General features: G+C 47.2%; 1 protein-coding gene across 1 annotated transcript in view; it reads right to left on the reverse strand.

The window, feature by feature from the left end:
• The window catches only part of NGFR (nerve growth factor receptor), an 88,913-nt gene that overhangs the window by 53,250 nt on the left and 23,271 nt on the right, over positions 1-12,392 (reverse strand). The window contains exon 2 of the mRNA XM_075350233.1: positions 4,852-4,987. Within this exon, the coding sequence (XP_075206348.1) occupies positions 4,852-4,987 (136 nt within the window). The remainder of the gene's footprint in view (positions 1-4,851; positions 4,988-12,392) is intronic.

Raw genomic sequence — 12,392 nt, forward strand, 5'->3', positions numbered from 1 at the left:
GCTGCATAGAAATACATGGTGTCACGCTTAGGTCAGGAGAGCTCCCGGCCAGGCCATGCATTGGGATGCGATCGTCGTCCGTGTTATACGGCCGTCTGACTGAGCCCTTAATCTCCTCATTTACAGCAGTGGTAATGACTATGTAAACCTCAATATTCCATTACTTTTCAATTAAGGTTTTGATGTGATTTCCCTTAAGGACTGAAATCCCATTTGAGTTTGGAAGCATAACTGTGAGCTTCTCATGCTTCGCCCGGGGATGAAGCTGTATATTTAGTGTTTATAGTTTAATACCACTTGTCTCACTGGTATTAGAGTAATTTGCCTCGTTAACTTATCCCATTAAAACTCTTCACTTTAATAGTTACTTGGCTTGTGAGTCAGAAGAGCGCGGATCTTGGACTCATTCCTGTAGGGGATTATCCACTGCTCTCCGTTTTCTTGCCATAACTGGTAAAATCAGGGGTGGTGGCCATACCAAGAACAATAAGGATTATGACAGTCAGGAAGGTGTAAAACTGACTTCAAAGTCACATGTTCCCTTCACTTATGCTCTTATGGCTGTTATTGATATTATCATCACTATGGCAACTAGAAGGGCACCATAATGCCTCTGCAATCAGCTTTCTAAGACTTCAAAAAACAGTGCCACAACATTCCACAGGTTGTATGTGCAACTATGCTCCAGTTACTGAAATATGCTGATTTGCCAATCTAAAGTTTATGGGGACCTTTCGGCGACAGAGTCCCAGTGGGCTCCTCTCACTCCTCGCCTCCCAAGAGCTGTAACTAGTACAATTTTTCAGTCGATAGCGCTATATGAGGGCTTTTTTTTAGCAGCTGTAGATTTTAGTCATGACCATTTGGGGGTCCATATGGCTTTCTGATATATTGAGGGGCACTGCAGCCAGAAGCTTGAGATGCTGCCCCCTGACTGCTGGCCCCTCTGCATGTTTAAATAGAGGTCTCCCCCTGGAAAGACACTGACCTGCCGCCCCCGCCTCCTGTGGTGTGACTGGCCTAAGCCCCGCCTCCCGGATACATATCACCGTGCTGCCCAGCTTCCGGCCTCTCTGTTGCAGGACCCGGACCTGTTTCCCGCCCTCCCTCCCCTTTGGTTTCCAATTTTGATTGAGTTTACTGTGTTTAAGTCGCAGCAGCGGAAGGGGTAGGAAAAGTGGTGGTGAAATACCCGCGCCGGACGGCCGGAAGCCGGTACATTTACCTGAACCCCGTGATGTTGGCAAGTTAATGCCTGGTTAAAAGCTGCGACCAAATGTTATGCCAAAGTAAAAGATGAGAGTGTTTTTTCCCCATGCCTCTCTCCAAAATGGAAAATTCAAATAAAAGTATTTTAATTTATAAGAGAACGGTGTTGTGTCTTTCTAGGGGGGAAAAATGGTGGTAGTTGGGTCCTGGCAGTCATGCCATTGTAAGGAATAGCAGGGTTATTTTCAGATTCTTACAAGTGGTAAGACGGGGGGAATATCTGTAAGTAAGTAATGGAAGCGTGAAGGGCTACTGAGGGCGCCCTCATACAGCATCAGTGCTACTAATGGGGCTTTCATATAGAGTGGGGGCTACTAAGAAGGCAATCATACAGTGGAGGGCTACTAAAGGGGCTCTCATACAGAGTGTGCACTAAAAAGGGGGCCTAACTACAAAGTGGGAGTTACTAAGGGGGCCTTCATACAGAGTGGGGGTTACTAATTGGGCCCTCATATAGAGTAGAGGCTACTAAAGGGGCTCTCATACAGAGTGGAGTCTAGTAATGGATAAATAATACAGTATAAAGTGCATTTCACTGTGTATAGAGAGTTGTGAGGACATTATACTGTGTAGAGAGGAGCCATGGGGACATCATAATGTGTATAGAGGAGCTGTGGGGGTTATTTTACTGTGTTAAGGGGAACTGGTGAAATGATAGTTATCTCCTCCCTGCCTCACTCTGGTTTCCGGGACACTATATCCTTGTGTTGCACCTCCAGTTCAGTGCCAGTGATAGTTTATGCTCTGTAGCGTGTATTACTGGTTCTGGTGAGTTACCTGATCTATCCTGCCTCCCAGCTACCTTGTTCTGACCAATACTCTCCTACGGTTGTGCGTCTGGCCTGGTCCCTGACTACCCGCTCCTGTCTACTGTGTACCTTTCCCTATCTTATTCAGGTCCTGACCTGTTTGTTCTTCTCCCTTGTTTGTACTTGGACTTTCCGGCATCTGACCTGTATTCTCATTCCTAACTTCGGCTCCATCTCTGCCGACTGTTACATACATGACTTCACGGCTTCTGACCCTCAGCTATCACCTGAACACGATTTGATTATCCCTGTGCTATTGACGAGACTTCCTGCTGCTGGCCTGGTTTACTGACTACTCTACTGCCCTCTGGTGGTTTTCCTGCTAACTGCACTCTAAAGCTACATTGCTTGTAGCTTCAGCGTCTCCCTTAGTACAGTGTGACAATCATACTGTGTATGGGAGAGCTGTGGGTGCATTATAGTGAGTAGAGGTGAGCTGTGGTGACAGCATACTGTGTATAGGGGAGCTGTGGAGGTATTATACTGTATAGAGTGGAGCTGTGGTGACTGCATACTGTGTATAGGGCAGCTGTGGAGGCATTATACTGTGTAAAGGGGAGCTGTGGTGACATACTGTGTATGGGAGAGCTGTGGAGGCATTATGCTGGAAATGTGAGAAGTCAAATGTATCCTTTTGTAAACTCTACAAATGAGTTGTTATGTTGGTCTGGACCAGATAGAAAAGAAAGGAAAAGTGAACGAAAGAAAGAATGTCAGCTGTAAGGGGTGCTTCACACACAGCGAGCTCGCTGCCGAGATCGCTGCTGAGTCACGGTTTTTGTGACGCAGCAGTGACCTCATTAGCGATCTCGCTGTGTGTGACACTGAGCAGCGATCTGGCCCCTGCTGCGAGATCGCTGCTCGTTACACACAGCCCTGGTTCGTTTTCTTCAAAGCCGCTCTCCTGCTGTGACACACAGATCGCTGTGTGTGACAGCAAGAGAGCGACAAATGAAGCGAGCAGGGGAGCAGGAGCCGGCATCTGACAGCTGAGGTAAGCTGTATCCAAGATAAACATCGGGTAACCAAGGTGGTTACCCGATATTTACCTTAGTTACCAGCATCTGCAGCTCTCACGCTGCCTGTGCTGCCGGCTCCGGCTCTCTGCACATGTAGCTGCTGTACACATCGGGTTAATTAACCCGATGTGTACAGCAGCTAGGAGAGCAAGGAGCCAGCGCTCAGTGTGCGCGGCTCCCTGCTCTCTGCACATGTAGCTGCATTACACATCGGGTTAATTAACCCGATGTGTACTGTAGCTATGGTAGGAGAGCAAGGAGCCAGCGCTCAGTGTGCGCGGCTCCCTGCTCCCTGCACACACAGCTGTGCGCTGGTAACTAATGTAAACATCGGGTAACCATACCCGATGTTTACCTTAGTTACCAGTCTCCGCAGCTTCCAGACGGCAGCTCCGTGCAAGCGCAGCGTCGCTTGCACGTCGCTGCTGGCTGGGGGCTGTTCACTGGTCGCTGGTGAGATCTGCCTGTTTGACAGCTCACCAGCGACCATGTAGCGATGCAGCAGCGATCCTGACCAGGTCAGATCGCTGGTCGGATTGCTGCTGCATCGCTAAGTGTGAAGGTACCCTAAGTCACTATCTATAACTCTACTGTAATCTCCTATATGTTCTGCAGGAATGGTATCTACCATTATATTGTCACTGTATGACAGTAATATCAGTGTTGGTCTTTGTATAGATATTTATTTTCAGTAACAGCATCTGCTGAGGTTCTCTTTTACCCATGATTAGGGATCTATGGGTCATATCCGGTATTCCAATTTAATTATACATTGTTGAGCTGCAAAGCCAAATACAGATAGTGGACAAAGAAAAGTAGACCTTTTTGGGGAAAAGAGTTTGTTTCACTTATTAGACTTAAAGTTACAAAATCTTAGAAGTCAAAATGTTCAATACAGCGGTATAGATTTAGTGTTGAATGATAAACTGTTTCTTTCCTGCAGCTACCACTAGAGGGAACATGAACGGTACATGGCGAGTATCTAAGCTCCCTCTAGTGGTGGCTATTGGTAGCCTGGACTTTATTATCTATGTCTCAGAAAAAATGAGCTGCAAAAGAAATTAATAAGTACAGAATTTTGCTCCTAAAATTGCATGGGGTTGAAGTTGAACATTTACTTTAATCCTATCATGAACAATTTAAGGTGCAATATACATGTAAAATATTCTGAAAACTTGCATGTATTATGCTACTATCATCATAACATCACGTGTGACAATCAATTCCAATATCTGATTTAAATTCATCTCTTTTGCTTGAAAATTGAAATGTCTCTATAATCAGACCATTGTCCACCCCCTCTATGAGCAAGCGTGATCCTTCCTGAATCTGTCCTCTCATTGCACTCATTAGTGGAATATTAGAGACAATTGTGTGTCTGCTACAGTGAATATTATCTCCTATTTCTCAAGGTCACAACCAAGGACACGACAAGAAGAAGGCAGGGTGCCATTGATTTTGAAGTAATGAGGTTTATATTATGGCAGATGGAATCCAGATTTTGATTTGAAGGACATAAAGAGAGGCCCCCTAAGGGGGGCAGAGTACTGATCAGGTCTGGGGCGCAGCTGCCGAGTTAACCCCTTTAATTCATAAGGGCAGGAGGGATATGGCATAAAGTGATGTAGAAAGTGAAACAAACCTGAGCAATTCAATACAAGACATAGAAGTAAAAAGCAGGCTGAAATGCAGTACATTAATAATGTATCACGTATATATATAAATATGTGTACAATTAGTCTGAAGCCACTTACTGTCAAGGCAGGGTTCACAGACAGTCTGGTTCACCCCACATTCATGTGCGACACCTTCTCCAGATCCGCAGGCTTTACAGCATTCTCCACTCTTTGTGAATTCTCCCGTTGGGCAGTCTTGAGCAGCCACCAACAACTAAAGAGACACATGAGACCTTCATCAATTTAAACCATATTTTCTCAAAATCTATCTATTATCAATAGATAAATGTAACTGATTTTTATATAGTATATACAGTATGTATGTACTTTTTTTGCCAGCGATTTTGACATCAATGGCTGTGTGTTGTTATTTAGAGGGCACATCAAATTTACACTGTTATACAAGCTGTACACTGACTACTTTACATTGTATCAAAGTGTCATACCCTCAGTGAAAAGATATAATAAAATACAAAGATGTGAATATATAAAAATATATATAAATGTGGCGCCCCTGACCTGGTCAGGCGCCACTGAGTACTGCACCCATGCTGGGTCAGTACAAACAGGTAATCCCAAAGGCTGACTAGGGTGTTGACACACAGACATGTAGTAACCAGGACACACACACAGACTCCTAGGCAAACCCAGGGAGGGGGTGTAGCCCTCGCATCCCAGCTAGTGGTGGGTTGTGGGACTGGAAGGTACAGAGGGTGCAGTGGCAGTCACAGGAGTAGGAGCGGAGCAGCCGTGTCTGAGGTGTAGAGCAGAAGACCAGGACACTGTCAGACCCTGCACCTGTAGAGGCTGCTGGCGGGGGAGAGCGGCTACTCAGTGGTGCCGCCTGAAAACCACCTAGTGAAGAGGTGGCAGAGTAAGGGGACTACCGGTAGACCAAGCCCGCACGGGGAAACAGGTCCCTAGAGCAGGAACCCATTTACTCGGCCTGCTAAACCTGCTGGTGAGGGTGCTAGATGTACCTCACCAAACCACACAGAGTCCGCAGCATCAACAGCAACGAGGGTGCCCATAAGGAGGATCGAGCCTGGAGCCCCATCTTATCCTTGGTCCACGCTGTCAGCAAAAAGGCCAGAAAGGGGAGAACGGCAGTTGTGACTTCCCTGGGTGATTCCCGCAGTACTACAAGTCAGGAGTCACCCCAAACAAGAAGGGCTAGGAAGGCAAGTCAGCAGTCACCCCTGGATCAGCCTGAAGGATACCTGGTTCCACCTGGTTCATCATAGCATCGCCTGGGTTGTCTCACGTTACCATCAGAAAAGTGAGTAAAAACCCTGAAAGACATTGCTGCCTATGTGTGAGTTCTTCTGCGCCCTGTGGTACTACACACTTACACTGAGCCCCTGGGGCCAGCCTCACTCTCGGGAGGCCATAACATCAGACTGCATTTACCATCAGCCCCACAAGCTCCCTAAACTGCAGTGGCGGTCACCCCTGACCGCAATTACCGAGAGTGGCGTTACGATTCCTATGGAAGTTAACCCGACCTACCTGTGGCCAGAAGAGTTCTAGCACGTGAAGACCCTGAGGCGACCTGAATGTGAGCAGGGGCTTCACATATACAGTATGTATATACTGTATGTATATATATATATATATATATATATATATATATAGATATATATATATAAAAAATATATATATATTAAATATATATATATTGTGACGTATCAACCGGCTGTATTACAAAGGGCCGGTATGTTTTGCAGAAGCATGGGTGCTCTGCAATGTGAAGTTGGCTGGGACCTGTGGTTCCACAGGACTGCATTACATGCAGAGCCATGGAAGGGTGTGTGATGCTGATTACACACTCCTTACCACCTGTGGGTGTGGCTCCAGGGGTTAAAGCAATCCTGTCTCTGAACCTAGGTGGAGTGTGTCTAGGGCAGTCTAGATAGAGACTGGCTCTAGACTTCCAGTGTGTGGGCTGGAAACAAGTGAGAGCAGAGCAGGGAGCTCTGGGTGTATCAGCCTGTGTGGAGGCTGAACACAAGGCACTGAAATTGAGCCTGAGTTAAGACTGAGGTGAGTGCAGCCAGGCCAGGACTGTAGGGCCGAATCTCTCCGGGAGGAGAGACAGACAGGGGTCTGCAGAGGGCCCTGGGTGCTGGAAGGAACCTTGGCTAGAGCTGTACGCTGGCAGGAGCCAGAGAGTGGGGAAGTTGCTAAAACTTCCACTGTGGACTTTATGTTATGTGTTGGACTTTGAGGATAAAGCCAAGTACTGACATTGTTCTGTTGTGTGACCTCGTATGGTTTATTTGAGCTATTAATAAACCCTATGCTCTGTTAAAGAGACCAATTGTTCCGGTGTGCGTTAATCCCGATACCTGGCGTGTGGCCCCCATACACTCGGGGCCCACATCGTTACAATATATATATATATATATATATATATATATAATATATATATACACTTATACTGTGTATATATATATATATATATATATATATATTAATCACAAAATTGAGTTGAGTACACCCCTCACATTTTTGTATTTTATTATATTTTTTCACTGAGGGTATGAGACTTTGATACAATCTAAAGTAGTCAGTGTACAGCTTGTATAACAGTGTAAATTTGGTGTGCCCTCTAAATAACAACACACAGCCATTAATGTCAAAATCGCTGGCAACAAAAGTGAATACAACCCTAAGTAAGAATGGCAAATTTGTGCCCAATTAGCCATTTTCCCTCCCTGCTGTCATGTGACTCATTAGTGTTATAAGGTATGAGGTGTGAATGGGGAGCAGGTGTGTGAAATTTGATGTTTTCGCTCACTCACTCTCTCATAGTGGTCACTGGAAGTTCAACATGCCTCCTCATGGCAAAGAATTCTCTGACGATCTGAAAAAATAATTTTTGTTCTATGGAAAGATGGCCTAGGCTATAAGAAGATTGCCAGCCCTGTGAAACTGAGCTGTAGCATAATGGCCAAGACCATACAGTGGTTTATCAAGACAGGTTCCACTCAGAACAGACCTTGACATGATTAACTAAATTGAGAAGAAATTGGTCAGCGTCATATCCAGAGGTTTTCTTTTCAAAATTGATGGACACGGGCTGCCAGCATTGCTGCAGAGGCAAAGGGGGTGGGAAGCCAGCCTGTCAGTGCTCAGACCATACACTGCACACTGCATCACACTGGTCTGCATGGCTATCATGGGAACCATGAATGTCAGCATGTAATGTGACATACTGAAGCAGAGCATGTTCCCCTCCCTTCGTATTCCAACATGATAACGACCCCAAAGACACCTCCAAGTTGACCACTGCCTTGCTAAAGAAACTGAGGGTAAAGGTGCTGGACTGGCCAAGCATGTCTCCAGATCTAAAACCTATTGAGCATATGTGGGGCATCCTCAAATGGAAGGTGGAGGAGAGCAAGTTCTCTAACATCCACCAGCTCTATGATGTGGTAATGGAGGAGTGGAAGAGGATTACATTGACTCCTGTGAAGCTCTAGTGAACTCCATGTCCAAAAAGAGTTAAGGCAGTGGTTGAAAACTAATAGTGACCACATAAAATATTGACACTTTGGGCACAATTTGGTCATTTTTCACTTAGTGGTGTACTCATTTTGTATAGCCAGCAATTTGGACATGAATAGGTGAGTTATTTAGAGGGCACATTAAATTTACACTGTTTTACAAGCTGTACACTGACTACTTCACATTGTAACAAAGTGTCAGATCTTCAGTGCTGTCCCATGAAAAGATATAATAATATATTTACGAAAATCTGTCTATATATCTAAAGAAGTTGTCCACTAATTTAACATTCACGGTCTAGCCTTAGGGGCCCTTTGCACACTACGACATCGTAGGTGCGATGTCGGTGGTGTCAAATCGAAAGTGATGCACTTCCGGCGTCGCTCTCGACATCATAGTGCAGGGGTCAGGAACCTTTTTGGCTAAGAGAGCCGTAAACGCCACATATTTTGAAATATAATTCCGCGAGAGCCGTACAATATGTTTAAAGGGCCATTGACAGATCAATCGCTCCAATGTTCACTTAGTACAGCAAGGAATGCTCCTCCCTGCTGTATAAAGCCACAACTGGACTGAAACAATGGTAATTAGCAGTAAAAAAATCAAATAAATAACTTACATTGTGAACTTGCGATGCATGACATCAGTCCAGCAGTCTGGCTTCTTCTTTTTCCTGCGCATGACTGGAAGCTGGCATTCTTCCCACCTGATGTTGAGAGAATGCCAGCTTTGAGGCATTCGCAGAAGAAAGAAGCTGGAATATTAGACATGTCACACAACGCATTGTCAGTTATGTCAATTATCTATTTTATTATTTTACAGCGAATTATTGTTTAGGTCCAGCGGTGGCTTAGTGCAGCAGAGAGGAACACTCCTTTGTGTACTAAGTGACCGCTGGAGCAATTGTATCTGTCAGTGGCCCAGACACCCTGCTTCCCATACAGCCTGCACCCCCCATATCACACACACACACTGCTCCCCATACAGCCTGCACCCCCCATATCCCACACACACACACTGCTTCCCATACAGCCTGCACCCCCCATATGTCACATACCCTGCTTCCCATACAGCCTGCACCCCCCCATATCACACACACACACTGCTCCCCATACAGCCTGCACCCCCCCATATCACACACACACACACACTGCTCCCCATACAGCCTGCACCCCCCATATCCCACACACTACACCCCCATATGTCGCATACCCTGCTCCCCATACAGCCTGCACCCCCATATCACACACACTACACCCCCATATGTCACATACCCTGCTTCCCATACAGCCTGCACCCCCCCATATCACACACACACACTGCTCCCCATACAGCCTGCACCCCCCATATCCCACACACTACACCCCCATATGTCGCATACCCTGCTCCCCATACAGCCTGCACCCCCATATCACACACACTACACCCCCATATCTCTCACACCCTGCTCCCCATACAGCCTGCACCCCCCATATCCCACACACACACACACTGCTTCCCATACAGCCTGCACCCCCCAGATCTCACACACTACACCCCCATATGTCACATACCCTGCTTCCCATATAGCCTGCACCCCCCATATCACACACAATACACCCCCATATCTCACACACCCTGCTCCCCATATCTCACCCTGCCTGTACCCCAACTTACCCCTCTCAAACACTCTGCACCCCTTCACATGCTTCTGTCACAGTCTGCAGCCCTCATATGCCCCTCACCCTGCAGCCCCCCTCACCCTCATGTCCCCTCTTTTCTTATTACCAGTCATCATGTGTCCATTATCTCCTTCAGGATTCATTTCTCTTGCTTTCTGCCCGGCATCCTGTGTCTCCTCCCACACAGTCACATGGGCGTGACATCATCGCAGGTCCTGCAGGATGGAGATTCCGTCTGCTGTGCAGGTCAGGACTAGCACTCCTGCAGCTCAGACATGGCTGGTGGCCTCTCCAGGTCAGGGGCCCCTCTACTGACACTGGGCTCCCCTGACTCACAGGCCGGCCACTACACAGCAGCACTACACATAGACGCAGAGCGGCTGCCGGGCCCCTATGTGTACTAGTGCCGCTGTGTAGTGGCCGGCCTGTGAGTCAGGGGAGCCCAGTGTCAGTAGAGGGGCGGCTCACGTCTCCTCGTTCCCCCGCTGATCCGGTCTCCTCGGCGCATCGTCCATTGCTGTCGCTCGCTCTGACCTCTCAGCAGGCGCGCAGTGATGACGTCACCGCGGTCCTCTGCAGAGCGGTCAGAAGAACGCCGACAGTCACAGCGGGGAGAATGATAAGAGAGAGAGCGCCGCTCACTCCCTCATCATTGCTCTCAATTGTATCGGCACCTGCGATGCCGATGCAATTGAAAGCTCGATCCTCGGCGGGGGGCGGTGACAGCGCGGCCACCGGGGCACCCTGAGTAGCCGGGTGCTGGCGCCGGCCCTGATCCTTCCCATAGACAGGTAGGAGCTCTGTCTGCGAGCCAGATACGGCCATCAAAAGAGCCATATCTGGCTCGCGAGCCATAGGTTCCCGACCCCTGTCATAGTGTGTAAATCGTTTTAACTACGATTACCAAGCGCAAAAGCGTCGGTATCGTATAATTGGTGTAGTGTCGGTCATTTTCATTTTTTTGGCTGCAGAGACGGTACGATGTTGTTCCTCGTTCCTGCGGCAGCACACATCGCTGTGTATGAAGTCGCAGGAGCGAGGAACATCTCCTACTTGCATCCCGTCTGCAATGCGAAAGGAAAGAGGTGGGTGGGATGTTTACGTCCCGCTCATCTCCGCCCCTCCACTTCTATTGGCCGCCTACTGTGTGATGTCGCTGTGACGCCACACGACCCGCCCCCTTAGGAAGGAGGCGGGTCGCCAGCCAGAGCGATGTCGCAGGGCAGGTAAGTGCATGTGAAGCTGCCGTAGCGATATTTGCTACGGCAGCTATCACAAAATATCGCAGCTGCGACGGGGGCGGGGACTATCGCGCTCGGCATCGCTACCATCAGCTTGCAATGTCGTAGTGTGCAAAGGGCCCCTTAGGGTTGGTCATCAATGTCTAATTGGGTGGGGTGCAACACCCGACACTCCTGCCGATCAGCTGTTCCCATTGTCAACAGTGGCCGGAACTGCTCAGTTATGGAGCAGCTCTGTTGAGTCTATAATGGCCGCAGATGGGTATTGCACTTTCACCCCTAACGATATCCCTTCAGTGTTAAAATAGTGGACGACTGCTTTGAATACTTCATTTGAATTTTTGGACTGCCGTCTTCCTTATTTTTTGCATTCTATCTATCTATCTTTCCCTCGATCTAGCTATCTCTCTATCTATCGATCTATCCCTCCCTCTATCTATCCCTCTATCCATCTATCCCTCCCTCTATTTATCTATCCATCCCTCTATCCATCTATCTACAGCATCTTTCTATAGAATATTTATCTATCTCATGCATTTATCTATAGAAATGAGGGGGGCCCTTCTTTGCTTTATGTCTATAACCTCGTTTCCCATAAACGTGGCCCTGATCAGAAGATCATTTTGCCTGTATTTCCCTCTCAACAGCTGTAGCGTTGACTCCTCGGTCTTTGGAGGAGTCTTAGGTTTTCCAACTGTCGCTTACACTGAATAAACTCCTAATAATAGCGTTAAAGGAAACGTTTGTTCACATAAAATCCTCCATGAAACTGCATTACAGGGGGTGATGTTCAGTACCCCCAACTTTTCAACACCTCCCTCCAATGGGAAATGCTCTACAGCTGGGTAAAGAATTAGGAATTTCATGACTTCAAAGACTTTGAAGCCTGTCTAGAATGAAAGAAACATGCAAGGCAAAACTGAGTTTCTCACTTTCTAACTCTGACCCATCAGGGGTTCTTTAGCGGAGAAGATCAGAGTCGTCTTCTACTTCTGGACATTTGGTGATATTTAAAAAAAGGGCAATTCCTATGACATTTGATTAGGAGATTTCTGTTTGAACAGTTCTTTAAAGGGGTTTGTAAGACTCACGTATCAATGATCTATCCATAGGATGTCATGCATATGAGATCAGTGGGGTTCTCATTACTGGCACCCCGGCCGATCAAGTGATATCTTCTCTGGCAGCGGCCGGATGTCAGAAATGT

The sequence above is a fragment of the Anomaloglossus baeobatrachus genome, chromosome 5 (genome assembly GCF_048569485.1).
Source record: "Anomaloglossus baeobatrachus isolate aAnoBae1 chromosome 5, aAnoBae1.hap1, whole genome shotgun sequence".
Lineage (NCBI taxonomy): Eukaryota > Metazoa > Chordata > Amphibia > Anura > Aromobatidae > Anomaloglossus > Anomaloglossus baeobatrachus.